The sequence below is a fragment of the Cryptomeria japonica genome, chromosome 8 (genome assembly GCF_030272615.1).
Source record: "Cryptomeria japonica chromosome 8, Sugi_1.0, whole genome shotgun sequence".
In the NCBI taxonomy this organism is placed as follows: domain Eukaryota; kingdom Viridiplantae; phylum Streptophyta; class Pinopsida; order Cupressales; family Cupressaceae; genus Cryptomeria; species Cryptomeria japonica.
The window spans coordinates 577,524,224-577,545,700 of record NC_081412.1 but is presented as its reverse complement, the minus strand read 5'-3'; the positions used below and the strand labels follow the sequence as shown (position 1 = coordinate 577,545,700).

Below are 21,477 nucleotides of genomic sequence, written 5' to 3'. Positions count from 1 at the left end.
TGGTGTCACTCTTTTAAAAAATCAATACAAGCTTTGAATCTCTTTGAGTGTGAAGTTTTTTTTATCTCATGTTATTAACATCCTATTCATGATTTTTTCCATTTCATGTATGATATATCACTATTTATTTACTTCAATACTTTGAATTTGCCATATATTTAAATGTTTTGAGTTTGCAACATATTTTCACATTTCAAATTATTGAACGGAGAGAAAAAGATTCAGGAAAATTTTCTTCTTCACAGAATATCCCCTTTTGGATATTATCTTTAGAACAAATATTTTCCGAGGAAGACATTTGGCAAAGGTTTTCGTAACTGGTCTTCTAGACTTTTTAAGGGATGTTCTCATATTCAACATTCTCTTCCCCCTGCAACTCAAATTTGAGAGGGTCAGTAAAAATATGACAAAAGTTCAGTTCACTTGAGTTGTGCAGGTTTTAGGTTTTTTCAAGTAATCTATCTAACACGCAGTCACTTACTTTCAATGATCGATTGGTATTAGCCTCAACTGATCCTCCCCATATCCTCATACGATCCTCGGCTTGAGCAGCCTGCACTACAAAAGAAAAATTAGTTACCACTATAATGAAATAATGATCGGAACAGCCTCTCCAAAAATATGATTCTTTACCTCTCGATTCCAGTTTGTGAAATATGTGATTAACAATAAAATAAGAGTCTGAAGGGCTGTTCCACAAATCATGCCCGTCCAAATGCCCTGTTCCAACATAAAAAGATCAAATTCAGAAGACCTTTATTCAGAAGACCTTTATACTTATTGGTAATGTACAGACAAGAAAGAGCAATTGAGAATTTGAATTCTAAATAGGAAGAAATTAAGTCTACCTTCGCTCCAAGGTCGAACTTATATCCCATAAGCAGGCCAAGAGGTAATCCAAAACAATAGTAGCTCCCTACATTTACATAGGCTATCAGACTTTGCCAACCTCCGCCTACAGCCACACCTGAGTTTTTTGCACCCAAAAACAGAGGCTTCAAAAATTATGAAACAACACATAACCGAAGAGGTCATCAATTATATAGTATAAACTGTAAAGCTCCCAGTACTACAGCCATGTCAATTAAGAATTGAGAATTACTATTTACATTCTACCTGATAGAACTGGTTGTACACTATTCAAAAGCATCGTCACTCCAAGTAACATTGCCATAGTGGAGACTGCTTTCATGACCACTTCACTACTTGTGAATAGTACTGCAAAATCATTTTTGGTTGCAAGAATGATTGCCATACATATAAGGCCAATCGACAATGATGTTAGAACCACGATGAGGACAGCAAATTTTGCAGCTTTCGGGTGACCAGCTCCCAGTTCATTCGATACTCTCACACTGCATAGATTGAATGCACATTGCATACTAAGAACTGCTTGCAAGTTTACCAAAGCAACCACCAAGAAAAAAGTGACATGTTTTATTTTTTTAAGTAATCTGTATACCTTGGATAGAAGGTCTACTACTGGGCTAATAAGTTTCTTTTCAAACGAACCCAAAACGAATATGAAACATGAACAAAGAAATTCATACCTAATGGCAGCATTAAAACCGATGAAGATCATGGCTTCCCATGCGTTCAAATTCATGCTGTAAAAGGAACAGATAGACAACTGTCAAAAGGGGTTCAAACAACCACATACACCATGAGTACATGCCCAATTTGTGTGCAAGCCCCTTGACCAATGAAATGCGAAGGGCTTAAACCTACGTGCACAACTTCATTACACCCTGTAGAACCTAGAGCTAGACTTGTACTTTATGCTTACAGCCATACTACTAGACAAATTGCATTTAAGGCAAAAGTTAGGCTTTTAAAATAGACTTGTGGAAGTGCTTCTTACCAGATAGATAGCGCATCGATTTCAATTGTTGCATTTTTCAAATTACCCGTCATAATAATCAGTGACATCATATACCAGATCTCCAAACTGAAAATGTCATCGACCACAAATGAATATGAGTAGCACAAATTGATTCACATCGTTCTGGAGATATTGTTTTGTCATCTGCTAATTAAGGTTTTAAAGAGAAATTAATTCAGGACAGAAAACAACCACAATCACTGTGCTACTAACCATAACATCACACCCGAAGCCACTGAAAGTCGAATGAAAGGCCATAGGTCATGAAAGGCAAGCCAGGAGAATCCTTTCCAAGTATCTGGGAAAAAGTAAACAATATACAAAAACTGACTGATATCGATAAGAGACCACGATATATGTAATGTAATAGCTGCTCCAACTAACCCCAAACCCAGTTCGAATATTAATAACCAACTCAAAAAGGCATGGATTATCAATGTGACTAAGGCAATCCAAGCCATGGCCATGAGTTTGCTTTGTGCCTGAAGGAACTTTTGCATTGGGAAATATAATGAATAGAGAAACAGCTGTGGTAGCATCCAAAGTGCAAACTCTCCTGCTAGATCAGCTACATCATCCTCCTGTCCCAGCAGCTTAAGAATTGGGGTAGCAAAGATGTAAATAAAACTCAAAAGCACTGATGTACCCAGCAATATTAACCATGAACGTTGCAAATACACTCCAAGCATTTGAAGTTTGCCTGCTCCGACAGCCTGACCACAAAGGGTTTCTAATGCACTGCCCATTCCCAACTGCATACAAACCAGTCAAAATTTTGATATGGTGGATTCAGTCCAAAGAAAATGATTTTTGAGTATCCTCTATTATTGTACAGTGTTGTCAATAAGCTGTGCATTGACTACAATTCATCTATTTCCTGTTTTATAAGGCTACCATAGCTTAAATATAGAAAATTCAAACATAATTCTCTAATATAAAAAAGTTCAGATAATGAACGATGATTGTAAACTACAGTCTATTCCATTCAGGAATGATAGTTATATATAATATAAAAATAATTTTACCCACAATTATTATTTTACTCTGCTAGTCAATAGCTGTGCCCTGACTACAACTCATCTCTTTCCTGTTTTTTAAGGCTACCATGGCTTAAATATGGAAAAATTCATGTTTAGTTTTCTAATATGATAAGATTTTACTACTATATCTACAAAACAACTGCCTTCCAACTTTCCTCTTATATTTAATCTACTTCTTTTAATCTTATATTAGCAACTGTAAAACACCCATAATAGTTTAAAACACATACATTTTTCTTATTTTACATAAGCCTGAATGTTGGCTTAATTTTTGACAAAAAGAAGGCGAGGAAAGGTTGTACTAACCAGGAGTCCAAAAGCCAAGAGTCCAATAACAGAGCCTTGAATTGACACAGCTGCCAATTCCACATTACCCAAATGGCCTGCACATATTGATGTGATCAGCAGTATTGAATATGAACATAAGCTGCTAAAAATAGCAGGCCCTGCAATTTTCCACAGTTTCTTTGACTCTACCCAACTTTCTTTTATCAACTGTTGAAAACTAGCAATACTATCCAGGTCTGTCAATCTGATATTCTCTCTGCTAGCAACTTCATGGTTACTGATATCATTATCTTCCTCCTCTTCCTCCAACAATGGTGAGCTAAGAACATCAGCCATGTTTACAACCAGAAAGAATTATGTAGCTTATTGCATGTTATTATTTTTCAGTCAAAATAGAGATTGAATTTAAGGTGTATTTGTTCTCTGTAGTCTTAGTCTTGACCATTGAGAAGGTATGTTTGTTGAAAGGCAGGTGAACGTTCATTTAAATACTTTATATGATTAGAAAAGAATCTAAAACATTTTGTCTGAAGCTGAATTTTTTAAATGGTTAGTAGGTATCCAAACATATTGTCTACTCTAAATAGACAGAAAAACCGTCCACATCATAGTGGTCTCCTCATTGATATGATAATCTCCATAAGCATTATAGAGATATATCCATCCCATTATAAAATGAACGGACTGGAATTTTTGAATAAATTATCTCTTTTGACCGGTAGGAATGGGATTTAAATATATGTGATTATTATTTTAGACCATTTTGAAGGAGCGGCTTAACAATTACAAACTGACAAATGGCACACATTTCATGTTGTGTTTAATTTATAGTTTGATTTGTTTTATTTATTTATATTTATATTTATTTATTTGTGTATATGGTCTTATGTTATTTATATTTCTATATTTTATGCATTTATCATTTAAAAATTCATTTCATTCATTTATATATTTGAGCTTTACTTTGAAATATTTTTTTTTTTGGTCTTAAGTCATTTTCAGTTATCTACAAATCGATCTTAAATCTCAAATTTTAAAATTTACATTATGATGTTTTTGTCCTTGATAAGTAGTTGTTGGAATTATAGAAAGTTAAAATAAAAAGATTTTCAGTTAGCAACAATTGTTATTAAAGTTCAAATGATGTAGACCATCACATATTTTAATTTTTTTTTTTTTTCTTCACTCACCACCATGCATATTTATTGTACTTTTTTTTTTTTTTTGTTATTTGGAACAAGAACTACCTACCCACACCCCCATCTATGAATAACATGGAAAAATGGTGATGAAGAAGTTTGTGAAAGAATTTTGCATCTAGAAAGGGTACTTAAATATTTATGATAATTTTTTGAGTCATGCATTCAATTTAGATGAGATTTTGCTAAAGTTTTCAGATTTTTGAGGGATTTTGGAGAGAGAAAATAAAAGAACATGAAGAAAAATAAAAGAACATGAAGAAAAAAAAGCAAGGAAGAAGAGGGCAACAATTAGGAACATGAAAGATAAAATTGAAAAAATATAGAAGAGCAAGATAGAGAAAAACATAAGAGCACATGATAAATAAACAAGAAGAAAGAGGGGAATAGAGGAATCTTGGATTTTGTACTAATACTTCCAAAGAATGCAATTTTTTAAAAATAATCGTAAATGAAATAGAATATTTTTATTGAAATATGGTTCTTTCTTGGAGTATAGTTTTTATTCTTATGGAAACAAATTGTTTACTTGCAACTTAGTTCTTTTTTCTTACAATTTAGTTCTTTTTTCTTTCAATATAGTTCTATTTACCTATAGTTAAATATTTAACAAAAGCAATTGTTATTCTAAGACATTTTTAGAGGTTATGTGAGTGTTACAACAATAAAACCTCCTTTTGCCTCTCATTGACCCCTATTTGACTAGATTTCAAGTACCTGTAGTAGGATGGGTGCCATCAATGTGATATTAGAGCATAACTACAACTCTATGAAGGAAAATAGTAACTTTTGATTGGGGTCCAAAGGAACCTTATAAATAGTGACTATGGGTGTGTCCATGCAATAAGGGACATTGTAGCCAAAAGGACTATAATAAGAAGAAAAAAGAAATAAAATAGATTTTAGGTAGTAGGATACCACCAAGAAGAAGGATGACAAAGGTTGCAATAGCAATAGTAGCAAGAAGGATAAATGAGATAGTGTAGTCTCTAAGGGGAGAGGAAGCAAAAATGGATATAATAGAAGGTGGAATGAGAAAATAAAAAACACATGAAGATATTGAAAGTGAAGATGATAAATAACATGACTAGATGTAGTAGGACAAGAAGGTGAAAATTTAAATATAGATATGGATGCAAGAGAAAGAAGGCTAATAAGGGGTATCTCCAACATTGGGAAAGGAAGAAGGGTCGATTTAACAAGCTTCATAGGAAATCTAGAACTATATGAGATAATAAATTGGATAATAGAAATGGAGGAATACTTTGAATATGATAAAGTTGAGGACCCCGGAAGAGTGAAGGTTTCTTTGATAAAATTAAAAGGTCATGCAACACTTTGGTGGAAGGAGGTTCATTCCAATATAAGGAGAGCTGGTAGGGATAAGATCACTTGATGGGATAAAATGATGAGAAATATGAAGGTTAAGTTTCCACCTAGTGATTTTCAACATAAAATTCTCTAGAAATTGAAAAATTTAAGGTTAAGAGAGTTGAACGTGAAGGTTTATATATAGAACATTTTTTATAATTTTTCAATAAGACCAAGGCATAATAAATTAGACCATGAAGAGGTAGCTCGACATGTTAATGGAATTGTACTAAATATTCAAGATGAGTTGAGCATGATAAAATTATGAAATATGAAAGAGGCATACGAATATGGTGTAGGAGAATCCAAGCTCACAAGAAATCCTACATCATAATAAAGAAAAAAATCCCTTTTATGTTCACGTTTTTCACTTTCGGTGTAGGTTAGAGATTCAAGATATTGTTAGAGAGTTAAAGGATAAAATATTTAATTATCAATCCTTGGATTTCATCTTAAAAATAAGGGGAAAACAAGGTGTTTAATGTAATTTTAAAATTATTATATTGCACAATTTTAAAGTTTCAAGGGTTGAAGGGATCCGTTGGAATATTATAAACTATAAAATAATTAATTAACTTAATTTAGATGCTTAGAGGAGTGTTCATAAGGTAATTTATCTTTAAAATTCTATACTTGTCCCATTCTTTCAATCTAGGTGCCTAAAATAGAGAGAAAAACTAGTGATTTTTGATAAAATAATTAATGACCCTTCAATTTCCAAATGAGCATGAAATGGTTTATGCTTTCATTCATTTTTAAAATAATTCTACAGTAGAAAGGCATTTGATATGGTGCAACAATATTGAGTTCCATATTTGAAAGCATTTAATGGTGGATTTTAAACATATAGAAAGGAATTTCAAGAGACAATTAGAAGAAAATGAAAGTGTAGATTTGGGTGTCTCTTTTTGGTGTCTCAAAAGTTTTCAAATATATATAAAATTCAAAATTTAATATAATTAAAAGAAAAAAATCAACAAAAAAGGTTAAAGAAAGTATTTGCAGGTTGCTCCAAGGACTAAATGAGGAAAATTGTAGGAAATTAGATTTCTAGTAGGAGAAGACTAGAGGAAGAGAACAATTGCATTATAAGTGTGTTGTAGATGTTCAAGGAAGGAAACTATGATATCAGAAGGATGAATGGAAAAGAAATAGGAGTGCAACTACATAAAAATTAAAGACATAAGGGTTTGAAGATTTGATGGCATGAAGTGCCTAAAATCCTTAAATTTTTTGAATTTTGTGTTCCTATAGAATCACAAATGTATGTAAATGATTTATTGAATAGAAATACATTTTAGAGTTTAAACAAATTTGTGATTCCATTTTTTTTTGCAATTTATATATTTTCTATAATATATGTGCAAGAGTGGGTTAGAGGATTTGTTAAGGCTACAATATTGGACAGTTTGATATGACCTCCCAATATTGATTGCATCAATTGGTATTAGAGAAATTTTTATAGTTAAATGTATGTGAGGATAATTGTTTCATATTTGAGGTTCTTTTTGTGATTTAAAAAAGATCTTAAAAATATCTAGTTGTGGGTTAAAAGAAATTGTTTCCTATAATTATAAAGAGGTAAGGTTTGATGAGTCATGATTATTAAGATTTATTTTGTGTTACTATTTTGGGTTGTTCATCAAAAAAGGTAAAGTTGGGTAGAAGATGTCTTAACTTCCTTTACAATGGAAAGCTAGTAGATGAGGTTTTGAGATTACATCTTCCAAATTCATTGTTGGGTAGAGGATGTGTGCAATTTATTGAATGTCATAATTTGTATGCTTTAGTGAAGGTATGCAAGCTCTTTATAATGATTTGTTAATTTGGGAATCTTGTTTCGGTAAAAGGTTGGTTGTTGGAAGTTTCCTATAGTTACTAGCTAAGAATGACGATATGTTTAGAAAAATGATCAAGATTATTTTGAAGAGATCAACTAAATGGGAAACTATAAAAGCAATATCAAATCTAAACAAAATCCTTGAGATGGTGATGAAAATAAATTTGAGATTGGAAATATTTGTTGCTATGCAAAATAGAGTTGTTCTGATGTGTTTGAGTATTATAAATAATTGCATTTAGATGACATAATGAAAGAAGAAAGCGTGTAGGTGACAAAAGACGTAGAAAAAAAATAAAAAGGGAAATCTAATGGTGTAGATGTTACTTAATCTAATGATGTTTTGTTTTCAATAAATGGATGAGAAGTAGAAGATAAAAAAGAAGGATGAGGATACAACAATGAACTTTGAGAGTCCTACACCTGATAATACAATTGACGAGGATGCATAAAATATACTATTGAAAGAGAAAATGAGAAAAATAGAAAGATTTATCGAAACATAGATGATAGAACAAAATGATAAAAGAGAAGAGGTTGCAACTGAATTTTTTTTTAGGGCATAAAGATGGAGTACATAGCTAAGAAAGTAGGGGTTATAGAGGTAATGTGTTATTTTTAGAACTAAACCTTATAAAATTAATATTGCTGTCAAAGAGATGAAATAAATGGTGGGTGATAAGGTGTATAATGAAGATAGTATTATTGAGGTAAAGAAAAGTGTCATTTTAATGGTTGTATGTAAAGTGTTTGTAGGTGTAGAAGAATGTGAACAAGAAAAGTGTTAAATAGTTATTAATTTTAAAATTATATTAATGAAGTAGTGTATGTCGGTATAAAACAAGAAATAATTATTTTTTAATAAAATTTATTAAGATTTGATTTTAGGTGAAGAAGATTTTTTGTGAGGTGGATGGATTATGATGCATTGAATTTTACAAAAAAATATAAGAGGGAACGGTGTATTTGGAGGAGGAGGTTGGTATATGGTAGACATAAGTTCAAAAGTGAAAGAGGATTTGGTTAAAAAAAATTAGAGGAAGATGTGAAGAGTTCCAAGAAAATGCTAGAAAATGAGGATGGAGAAGCTATCTAATCATTATTCCAAAAGAATTGTTGTATGTTAAAAAATGTTATCATTATAGAAGGGTTATTTAGTCACTTAAACCCACTACGTGAGCCAATGCTGAAAAAATTATTAGTTGACATGTTTGATGGAGGAGCATGCTAAATCAAGAAATCCTATATCGCCAAAAAATATTTTCTTTTTTATGTTTAATTTTTGTATTTTTGGTGTAGGTTAGAGATTCAAGAGAATACTTTAAAGGTTGAACGATAAAATATTTATTTTATCAAGCCTTGGCTTATATTTAAAGAAAAACAAAAACATGATGTCTAATGTGATTTTAAAATTATTGTATAGCACGATTTCAATGTTTCAAAAATTGAAGGGGTACATTGGAATATTATAAATTGAAGTTTAATTAATTTACTCAATTTCAATGCCTAGGGGAATCTTAACAAGGAAAGTGACCTTTAATATTCTATTCTATTCTAATTATTTCAATCCATGTGTTTAAAATAGAGGGAAAAGCTAGTGAATTTTGAGAAAATAATTAATGAATCTTCAATTTTCAAATGAGCATGGATTGTTTTATGATTTTATTAATTTTTTAGATAGATATATGTAGAAATGAATTAGATATTGTGTGTAAACCTTAATTTCCATATTTGTAAGTGTTTAATGATGAATTTTAAGCACCTATAGTTAAATTTCAAAAGACAATTGGAGTGAAATGAAAGAGCAGATTTGGGTGCCATTTTTTCGATCTCTCAAAAGTGATATAATCTCTATAAAGTGAAAATTTTAATTATGTTAAAATGCAATAATCAAGAATAGCAATGCTGAAGAAAGTGTTTGCAATTTGCTCCAAGGATTGGATGATTAAAGTTGTAGGGAATTATCTTGCCAAGGGGAAAGGAATAGAAGAAGAGAAGAATTAAGTGGAAAGTGTCTTGTAGGTGTGAAAGAATTACATGGGTAGGATGATTTATTTGCAAGTGATCTTTAAAATAGAAGGCCCATAATTAGCTACATCTTTAATATTTTAAGGGGAGTATTTAGTTGGATGAACAAACCACAAGTTATCATCATGTTTATAAAGAGGTAGTGCACTGACAAAGATTGTGTTTAAATAAATTGACTTCTTGGTAAACAATTAAGGATTGGATGTGATAAACAAATTACCATTATTTTATCTAAAAATCTAATGTATCACATTTCCATTAATAAAATTGATTTATAATATTTTTATTCAAGAAATGGTCAAGGATGTTAGAGTCGTGTTATAGAAAGTGGATATTGTGAAGAATGTTAAAAATTCTATCACTAAGCCAATGACTATAAATTTATCTCAATGTAGTAATGTCATGGACCTTTCTATCCTAAAACCAAAATCATTGGATGTTAATTATGCAAGTTGTACATGAAAGTGAATAGAATACATATACAAGAAGTAAGCAATATACATGTGTTTACCTGCATATGTTTAATTTTATTTTCTATTATGTCATTGTAATTTGAATAACAGTGGAAGAATGTTATGATTGGCGATATCAATCTTGCAATCCTATGACTTTGTATCTTTCCATTAATAATTTAATAGCTTGTTATTGTTTAATTTGACTCCAAAAATCAATGGAAAGAAAACTTGGATTTGCAATTATATATTTTTCTAAGAACTTAGATGTTTATTTTCAAGGTGGTCCATTATGTTGGAAGCTTAATTTGACAAATGAAAACACCTTTGAATAATTAACATAAAGAGAAAGAGAATCTCACTATTTATAGTGGTATAGGAATCATTATGAAATTGTAAAAGAAGTATAAAAAAATCTTAATTATGTGTAAGAATTGATTGACTTTTTCTATGCAGAGAGTTGTTATTTTGTCTTTCAAAGAGTTATTATTGTTCTCTAGTGATCTTGGATGTCCAACTTCCGAGAAAATTCTTAAAGCTTCTCAAAAATGCTTGTAACTTCTAGACACATGGCATGGAGTATATTTTGCATGAGACTATTTCACTTTTAATTTGAATCCAAAAGTTCTAGTGTTACTTTTGACTATAAATTAAAGCTTAGAGTATTGTAGAAGTAACAAAGAGCTGCAAAATTTGAAAGAGAGAAATTGCACTGGTGTAGCTCTTTTGAAAGATGTATACAAGATTTGAATTTCATTGGGTAGAGTTTTCTCTCATAAAAAAATTTCAACATATATTTTGTGTTATAGTTAGCATCTCTTTTATGATTAGTTTCTTTCCATCTATATTATATTACTAGGTATGTACCTGAATACTGAATTGAATTCGCAACATATTTTCACTTATAAATTATACAGTATTTCTACGAAATTAGATTGATGGTATAGCCTGTTCACCAAAAATTTCTAGTATTTGAAATTACTGAACCATCAATCAGCCTAACGATAGACCATCTAGTTGAGCATGTCGTGTGTCAATCCACTAGATTTGTACCTGCAGTTCAAATATTTGGAGGTTTTCTTCTTCACAGAAGATGATCTTCTAGATATTATCTTTAGAACAATTATTTTTCCATGACGACATTTATCAAAAGATTTCGCAAATGGTCTTCTAGATTTTTTAATGGATGTTCTCATATTCAACATTCTCGTTCCCCTGCAACTCAAATTTAACAGGATCAATCAGAATATGATAAAACTCTAGTTCACTTGACTTGTGCTAAACAATCTATCTAACATGCACTCACTCACTTTCAATGATCCTCCCCATACCCTGATACGATCCTCAGCTTGAGCAGCCTGCACTACCAAAGAAAAATTAGTCACCACAATAATTAGATCATGACCCCAACAACCTCTGCAGAAATATGATACTTTACCTCTCGGTTCCAATTAGTGAAATATGTGATTAACAATAAAATAAGAGTCTGGAGGGCTGTTCCACAAATCATACCCGTCCAAATGCCCTGTTTCAAGATACAAAGATCAAATTCAGAAGCCCTATATACTTATTGGTAATGGACATATAACAATGAGGAATTAAAAATTTGCATTCTAAACAGGAAGAGGCTAAATCTACCTTCGCTCCAAGGTCGAACTTATATCCCATAAGAAGACCAAGGGGTAATCCAACAACATAGTAGCACCCTATGTTTACATAGGCTATCAGACGTTGCCAACCTCCGCCTACGGCCACACCTGAGTTGTTTGCAACCAGAAAAAGAGGCTTGAAAAATTATGAAACAACAGTATGAACCCATAATCGAAGAGGTCATCGATTATATGGTATCAATTGCACAGCTCCCAGTACTACAGCTATGTAAACCAAGAATTGTAAATTAGTATTTACAATCTACCTGATAGAACTGGTTGTACACTATTTAAAACCATCGTTACTCCAAGTAACATTGCCATATTGGACACTGTTTCTATGACCACTTTACTACTCGTGAATAGTGCAGCAAAATCATTTTTGGTTGCAAGAATGATGGCCATACATATAAGGCCAATTGATAATGATGTTACAACAACCACCAGGACAGAAAATTTTGCAGCTTTGGGATGACCAGCTCCCAGTTCATTCGATACTCTTACACTGCATAGATTGAATACAAACCAAGCAGTGCATGTAAGTTTATCAAAGATATGATGAAGCCACCACTAAAAAGTTAAAAAAATAGTTTGTTTATTTGTTCAAGTAATCTCTTTCTCCCTTGGTTATATGGTCTAGTACGGGGCTAATAGATCTAACTTTAAAAGAAACCAAAACGAATATAAAATATTATAGTAGTATATAAAAAATTCATACCTAATGGCTGCATTGAAACCGACGAAGATCATGACTTCCAATCCATTCAAATTCATACTGTAAAAGGAACAGATAGAAACTATCAAGAGGGGTACATTAAACAGCCATACATAGATAGGCTTATGGTAAGAAAAATAACAAGAACAAAATTGTATAACACACTAATTTTACATGGAAAAATCTGGTAAAATTATATCAATAAAAAATCACGGGCAAATATCTTACTTATTGATTCTCAAGAATTTTTATAATATCACAACAATCTCAAAACTGTACATCAAAACATAAGCAATTGAGTTGGAGAGTCCTAATTGAAAACAACTTACTATATATAGTACGCATGATTCGCACAACTATATGTATAACAAATGTTGAAATTACTATTTATAGTAAATCTGCTAACAAAACTTTCTATTTATAGTAAGACAAAAAATTTTGCATCTCTGGCAGGACACTTAAAGACTGTCATCTAATGCCTATCCGCACACTAGATGATAATCATGATAACTCAGCCACATCTAGATGAGTATTCAAGATGACTCAACCATATCTAGATAAGAATCCAATTTGAACTTCACATTCCAACACTTACAGCTATGCTACTAGATAAGTTGCATTTATGACAAAAGTTGGATTTTTGAAATAGACTTGTGGAGGTGGTTCTTACCAGATAGATAGCGCATCGACTTCAATTGTTGCATTTTTCAAATGACCCGTCATAACAATCAGTGACATCATATACCAGATCTCCAGACTGAAAATACCAACAACCAGAAATGAATACGACTAACACAGATTGATTCACTTCGTTAGAGATATTGTTTTGTCAGCTCCTAGTTAAGGTTTTAAAGAGAAATTGAGTTCAGAACAGACAACCACTGTGCTACTAACCATAGCATAACACCCGAAGCCACTGAAAGTCGAATAAAAGGCCATAGATCACGAAAAGTAAGCCAGGAGAATCCTTTCCAAGCATCTTGACAAAAGTAAACTATATACAAAAATTGACTTATATCGATAAAAAACCATGAAAAAATTATTGTAATAGCTGCTCCAACCAATCCCAAACCTGCTTCGAACATTAACAACCAACTCAGAATGGCATGGATTATCAATGCAACTAAGGCAATCCAAACCATGACCATGAGTTTGCTCTGTGCCTGAAGAAACTTTTGCATTGGGAAATTTAATCCATAGAGAAACAACTGTGGTAGCATCCAAAGTGCAAATTCTCCAGTTAGATCAGCTATGTCATCCTCCTGTCCCAACAGCTTAAGAATTGGGGTGGCAAAGATGTAAATAGGACTCAAAAGAACTCCTGTACCCATCAATATTAACCATGAACGCTGCAAATACACTCCAAGCATTTGAAGTTTTCGTGCTCCAACGGCCTGACCACAGAGGGTTTCTAATGCACTGCCCATTCCCAACTGCATAGAAACCAGTTAAAACTTTAACATGAGGGATTCTGTCAAAAGAAAATGATTTTGAGTATTGCTAAGAAGTCAAACATAAATGCACTGTGTTGTCTTGAACTACGTAGAATTTCTTTTGAAGGTAAGAATAATTGTCCGACTCTTTGGAGGGTCAAAGTGAAACATTTTGCGATTTTTCATTCAATGATGTAGCCGCAAGAATTAGCTGACAAACAATCAACAAACCGGTAATTCCAACTTGTTGAAAAGGTTACATTTTAGCTATTCGTGACTTTTCTAATAAAACACAGATTTTCATATTCTGTCCACATTCTATGTTGGTCTTCAAACTCATGAGTTGAGAACCGAATCAGGATTTTTGCAGCTTCCAAGATGCAAACAAGCTTGAAGAAATGGGACTTACTTTCCAATATCTACAATAGAACCATCCACTTCAAATATGTTTGCTTAGGAAAACTGGTCACATATTACGATGTGTAAGATTAAACTAATATTTAATTGAGATACAACAAATGTTGAACATTGATGTAAGACCGAGTGTGAACAGGAAAATTTTTCTTTGGTCAAAACATTTAAGTATAATTGGTGAAGATGATGGTATGGTATGTGATAAAATGTCAGCCACCAAAATTCAAATTTAAATGTGTATTTACTCAAATTGTTATAAACTGTTATATAAAGATAGACACATTGACATCTAGAGGGAGACACCCTAACTTCGCGCTTTTCAAAATCTTACATGAAAATTTCAAATCACTCCCAATTTTTTACAGCAGCTTACTTGGCAAGTTTTCTGCTTATAACTAAGGTTTTAGGGCCACATCAGCATGCTTTTTGCCAAGGTGTCCAAAACAACAACAAAAAAAGCTGCTGCAAGGTGTGTGCCCTCGGTCTCCTTATGTTATGCAGCGTAGTGATCGGATTTGTGACATGACTTGACCACCTCCTATAGATTCTATAAATCTAATGATTGTATAAATCTAATAGTTATATCATCATCAACAATAACAATGCTCAATTACTGAATCCTTTTCCCTATATATTCTTACTTGTTTCCATATAAATAAATAAATAAATCTCCAAGGACAGACTTAGGCAGGACAAATCCCACAAGGAACATCAATATCTGTTTCTGACCTTCCATCCAACCAATTAGTTGCAACTCCTTAGACCGAGCCCACTCCAAATTTTGTGAATCCAGTCCATTGCTTTATCATCCATCGACTTTGTCAGACCTAAAGGATAAATAAATCTCACTAACTAATGGAAAGCCTAAGGACTTTTGGATAACGATGATATTTTAATTGACCACCGTCAGAGTATCGTCCTCCACATATACGTGATCAGCACCTGTTCACAGCTACGAATATATTTTCATATTTTTCTCGGTCTAAATAAACAAATAGATAAGGTTAAAAATAAATAAAAATTATCAAATAATTTTTAATTAAAAAACTAAAAGTAAATAAAAAACAATTACTTCCTTTTTATAAAATTAAATTTGGTCTTTTTAATTAATATAAATACAAAACATATGATCCTGGTCTCTGGCAACTATGACAAGTACAAGATTTTTTAAGAAAATAAACAAGGGAGATTCGATCCTACGACCTTTCGCTTGCTTTTTAATAATTTAATCTCCTCACTGTACTTACTCTGCTCTAACTCAGATGAAGAATAATGACTGTAAACTATTATTTAAATTGCATTAGATTTTATACAGAAAGAAGGCAAGGAAAGATTGCACTGACCATGAGTCCAAAAGCCAGGAGTCCAATAACATTGCCTTGAATTGCCAGAGCTGCCAATTCCACAACACCCAAGTGGCCTGCACATATTGTTGTGATTAATAGCATTGAATGTGAACATACTCTGATGAAAATAGCAGGCCCTGCAATTCTCCACAGCTTCTTTGATTCTCTCCAACTTTCTTTTATCAGCTGTTGAAAGCTAACAATACTATCCAAATCTGTTAACCTTAAATTCTCTCTGTTAGTAACTTCATGGTTACTAATATCATTATCTTGCTCCTCTTCCTTCAACAATGATGAACTAAGATCATCAGCCATATTTACAACCAGAGAGAATTATGCAACCTTAATGCATGTTCAGATTAAATTTAATATATTTTTTTGTTGTCTGTGGTCTTCGTTTTGAAAGGCAGATATCCGCTAGTCCAGATCTACGTGACTGTTGAGTTGACTCCGTATTATATAAAACAAGAGCATAGTTCTAATTCGAGACGCAATCCATTAATTCCAAAGTACGTCAACATCCAAGAATCTAGAAATTTTGTATAAAATCTAAACTTTTCACGTAAGTGATCAGAAAAAAATACAAATATTTTGTCTACACTAAATAGAGACAGATACGTCTACATCTTACCTTTCATGACACAGTTGTCTCCATGTCGAAATGGAAAAGTCCATAGCATTATAAACGTGAAGATTATTAAACTTTCTAGCTAATTTTCTGGATAACGTATATATATATATAACGAATAAGAGTCTAGATTATCACTTGTACAAAATATTATTACATGTCAATCAATTATTACATGCCAATCAATAGAGAAATTGAGAAAAGTAGTTGAATTTCTATCTTTCAAAAATCATGTCAAATATAGTTGACAAAATATTATTACATGTCAATCAATTATTTCATGCCAATCAATAGAGAAATTGGGAAAAGTAGTTGAATTTCTATCTTTCAAAAATCGTGTCAAATATAGTTGACAAAATATTATTACATGTCAATCAATTATTTCATGCCAATCAATAGAGAAATTGGGAAAGGTAGCTGAATTTCTATCTTTCAAAAATCATGTCAAATATAGTTGAATATGTGAAGGATATGAGACAATCCCTAACAAAACTACGTGCCAATAAAAAAGGTTTTGGTTTAGGGATTGATAAAATAATGGATCTAGGTCTAAAAAATTTGGGCTTTACTCTAGAACTAGAATAGTTGCTTAAATGACTGTACTCTCCACTGAATAGGAAATGAGGGTCAAGGACTCCCAAACAACATTATCTAGAGCCAAGAAGGTTGTCTCCATGTTAAATGAAAAACTCCATAACCATTATAAATGTGAAATGATTGAATTCACTATTTAATTGGTAGGAAAAGAATTTATTTGTGTGCTCATGAAATTTGCACGTTCATACATGTCGACTCTCATTGAGTATGTGTGTGTAGACACATAGACACACACTATGTATGTATGTATATATTGTAAAGTGGAAAATTGAACACTAGTAGCTCTCCACCTGGGAGAGAGAAATGAAGTCACTAGGATAATTTTCACTTGGGAGAAACTTTACATTCAAAAGAGGGACTTGAATCCACTAGATCCAAATCCAAGGAGAACACGGATATGAATTCCAAGTGGATTGCAAGGGTTGGAAAGTGATTTGCCCTCTTTTGTAAATAGATATGTTGACTTGTTGACTATGCAGAAAAGGGAGATAAAATGAATGAAATAAGGAGCTACTAGTTCGAGATCGCACTGTAATTTCGGATCTGAGATATTTAGACTGATATGGATCCGCCCTACAAATTTGGAGAAAAGTCATCGGGACCGTGTTGAAAGTGCACACGGTCCTTCAAAAAATTCACGCGCCGAAAAGGGTTTTTCCGTCACTATAAATGGAGTCCAATCCTGCAATTACAGTTGTGCACTTACAACCTACACACACAAAAAAAGGGAAGAAGGGTTGTGGATAGGGGTTTGCCTCAGTCAAACCCTGGTTGAGGAATCAACCTTGAAAGAAAGTAATTGTAAATACTTAAATGTAAATGTAGGAAATGTATACCTTGTAGATCTGCAATTGATGACGATGATTGCTTTGCTTCTTGAATGTAATCACAAATGTTGTATGAAATGGCATGTAACATGACAAAACCCTAACACACACACATGCTTGCAAATGAATATTGTAATGTTGCTCCAATGGATGAATGAAGAAGACACATGAAGAAGAGAACTTGGTGGATGCTTGAAGCCTTGAACGCTTGATGAAGACCTTTCGCTTGAGTATATCTAATGTATTTCACCTATTCATGTATTTTGTCCTTATATTGAATGAGGGAATTGGATCTCCTTTTATACATGCCTAAGAGGATTAATTTTCATCCATCGAAGGCCGACAAAGAAAGATTAAAATCCTTGAAGAGAAAATTAAGCTTAAGGGGCCGAATAGACCCGTCTTAGGGCCACCCTAAGAGGGAGGACAGGGGTGCCACACCCCTGTCCTACCCTATCTCGGGGCTTGGATAGGGTCTTGAGGCAGCATAAGGGCCACCATAGGAGGAGACTCAGGATGAAAGCACAAAGAGGGGTCTTAGTCAAGATGTTGTCGCAAAGGTGAGGGCTTAAGATGTGGTTGAAATTGTGGGGGTCACAATTTTAGGACACTATATATATATATTTATATATATGTGTGTGTGTGTGTGTGTGTGAAGAATTATTGCACCATAAGCACAAGCATCACAAATCATATTGCACTTTACCACAAGGAGCTTGTGGAGCACCAAACTAAAAGGTCATCTTGTAGACTAGTAGTAGTACGAATGGATCATGTCTAGTTATATAGATATTTGCATATGTAAAAGTATAATGCCGTTGTCCTCATTTTCATTTCTATGAAAATAGGATAACCCCTATGAATGTTTTTCATAATTTACCCTTTTCCTTCATAGTCAAGAAAATGAGACATTTTGGTCATCTCACTGGTCATCGAATATGCGTTTTGGGGTGTTGGAATTACCTCATTAAGTTAAAATTTTGAAATTTTAACTTAAAATGTGAACTTCCTTGTTTTGATGCAAAATTAGGTTTTAACGCCGATTTTGCATGAACATTTTGATTGTTTAGTGTAAAATTGTATTTTAAGTTTGACACCACACTTAAGTAATCACTATTTTCGTCATTTGAATGCATATTAGACCCATAAGGCTGATTTGCACTTTAAATATGCACGATTTTGTAATAAATATTTTGGAGTTTGTTTAAAATTGGGTTTCTTCACCCATTTATTTTCTAAGTTGACCTTAATCTTCTCATTGACACTTTGTTGGTGGAGTGTGGAGCTCGATTTCTCAAGCTCCTTTCATTATTTGAGGTATGTATCGATTTATTATGCTTTTCCTTTCGATTTAATCATGTCCTAGTTTTTGCTTGAAACCGAATTTGAAGCCCGATACATATTGCAAAATGCATCGGGTTACAAACCCGATTTCATGATTAATGATGCATTTCTTAATGAGTGATAGGACTATATGTCTGTCACACACCATGATGCATTTCATGGTGTGTGGAAAACACACACCTGTGCCATTTTTTCTTATTTTATTTCTTGTCGTAGTTGATGTTGGGTGGGAATATTACTCCGACCCACACCACAGTCAATGACTGTGGTGGTGATTGGGGTCGTATCCCCTACCACCCCCATTTTAATTCCTTTCTTTACAGTAATGGTGGGTGAGTTTGCACCCCCGACACCAACCACTCTGCACAGTGATGGTGGTCGAGGTTACAAACCCAACTAACATTTGTTTTAGTCGATGTTTTGATAATGTCGTGCAGGGTATAAACCCCACCTGACACTTGTTTTGATTGCCCTTCCTTTTTTTGATTGTCAGTTGGGGTTTAATTCCTACCTGACACCCCCTTTGACTTTCCTTGTTACAAAGTGCAAATCGAAGTTGTATCTCCGATATGCACTTTGCTCATTTTTATTTTGTAGTGTATATCAGAGTTACAACTTTGATTTGCACTATTAGATGAGTTATTCTACAATGCATTTTGAACTTATAAGTCCAAAATACATTGTCTTTTGATATTGCTTTTTATACAAAATGCAAATCGGACTTATAATTTTGATATGCATTTTGGTCTTGATTTCACTTGTTCAAGTGCAAATCGAACTTATAAGTCTGATTTGAATCTAAAGTACATACATACATACAAATTGATGTTTTTTGATCAATTTGTGATCGATCGATGAACTTTTTCTACTAAATGAAGATTTTTATGAAGGCTAATCATTTCAAATTATGATCTTTAATTGATACATCGTATCCATTGCAAATGTCAGGACCCTCATTGAGTAAGAAATCAATGAAGTTCAAAAAGCAAGAAATACATCCAGTGTTTCCTTCTTCTTCAGTGACATCAAACATTGACAATATCAAGGACACTAAGATCGGTCATGTGGATCTTGATGAATTCTTGAAGAGGGTGAAATCACCACTAGTATCCTATAGGATGGGGCCCACCATTAATAGTGAATTTCATCTAGTGGTCACTTTCCCTATGTTGGCTCAAAATCCAGAGTTTGTATTGGCTCTTGCCAATAGATATGATTCTACAACCAAATCTGAGAAGGATACAAATGGGAAGACACTCATCAAACTTGATGAGAATTTCTTTAATACAATTTTCGAATGTGCTCCTATTGATCAATATGCAGATATTGATATGTAGTCAATAGTGGCATAATTTGATAAAAATTCAAAGAAATGTAGGAAGAATATGAATGAGAATTGGCTAAAAACACCTAGGCCTACAATTTCTACATGGCCAAAAACTCTTCCCTGCAGTGACTTCATTTAGGAAGTCAATGACCTAATTAATCTTCTCAGTAGAGTGAAAGGTCTTCCAACTTCAAATATATATCATAAAGAGATGTATCAATACATTCATGTCATCAAGAAAAATAAGAAGACTTTCTGGGGAAAACAAATTGCAGATGCTCGATGTGAAGAATTTACCATGGTGCCTACCACCTTGAAATTTTACATGACTGCTTAACTTGTCTATGTAGCTGCCTTGATGAGGCATTTTCTAGGTTTATCAACTACAGGTGACATGAGTCAAGTTCTTGTTTACAATAACTTCTCTCACTTAACTCTCTTAGAGAGTTTACATCATTTTAGGAGGGTAAATGATAATTTATTTGCTCACTATATTTGTTTACTTGACAAGGAACTTGAAAATAAAAAGGTTTCAGATGAAGCATGGAAGGTGGTGAGTGAGTATGGTTGTATTTTCCTTCAATTTCCCACCTTCACATATATAATTAGAATTGGATGTTTTGATAGAGAACCATTCGTGATCTCAAGATATCCATCTGATAAGATTATCCTTATGGAGATGGCTCACCAAATGATTTCTATCCATAAGCATCAATATGGAGCTCATAGCATAGGTCTAAAGCTCTCCATTGCCATATGAAGATACTCTATCAATTCCATCTACAAGGCTTGCAACATGGAGGAAGAGATGAGAAGAGTGACTATGAGATTCTTCAAACCCAAAAGGTTCTTTGATAATAGAGGTATAAAGAATAAGAATAAAAAATAACTATACTCATATCCATCAAATTGAGGATGTATGGGTAGATTGTAGGAATGGAGAAGATGTGCAAAAAATAGATTACTATCATTTGACAATAGAACAGATTGAAAACTTTGATCTTGCAGATGTACTTGAAGATCTTAAAGAAGATGGTGATATTCTTGATCCTACATATGAAAGAAACAAAGTTGCTAGATTACCTTTGCCTCTCATA

General features: G+C 32.9%; 2 protein-coding genes across 2 annotated transcripts; both read right to left on the bottom strand.

Annotated features, from left to right (window-relative positions):
• Nucleotides 1-220: 220 nt before the first annotated feature.
• Nucleotides 221-3,601, bottom strand: LOC131046882 (protein DETOXIFICATION 33). Its single transcript, XM_057980693.2, has 9 exons — nucleotides 3,229-3,601; nucleotides 2,096-2,634; nucleotides 1,862-1,948; nucleotides 1,551-1,607; nucleotides 1,117-1,355; nucleotides 849-967; nucleotides 634-720; nucleotides 482-553; nucleotides 221-370 (listed from the first exon to the last, which is right to left on the bottom strand). The coding sequence occupies exons 1-9, from the start codon at nucleotides 3,544-3,546 to the stop codon at nucleotides 335-337; spliced, it is 1,554 nt and encodes a 517-aa protein (XP_057836676.2). The 5' UTR covers nucleotides 3,547-3,601; the 3' UTR covers nucleotides 221-334.
• Nucleotides 3,602-10,833: 7,232 nt separating this feature from the next.
• On the bottom strand, nucleotides 10,834-16,027 carry LOC131046881 (protein DETOXIFICATION 33). Its single transcript, XM_057980690.2, has 9 exons — nucleotides 15,655-16,027; nucleotides 13,359-13,897; nucleotides 13,135-13,221; nucleotides 12,468-12,524; nucleotides 12,016-12,254; nucleotides 11,739-11,857; nucleotides 11,539-11,625; nucleotides 11,411-11,458; nucleotides 10,834-11,315 (listed from the first exon to the last, which is right to left on the bottom strand). Exons 1-9 carry the CDS (start codon nucleotides 15,970-15,972, stop codon nucleotides 11,280-11,282), a joined length of 1,530 nt encoding a protein of 509 aa, XP_057836673.2. The 5' UTR covers nucleotides 15,973-16,027; the 3' UTR covers nucleotides 10,834-11,279.
• Between the last annotated feature and the right edge of the window lie 5,450 nt (nucleotides 16,028-21,477).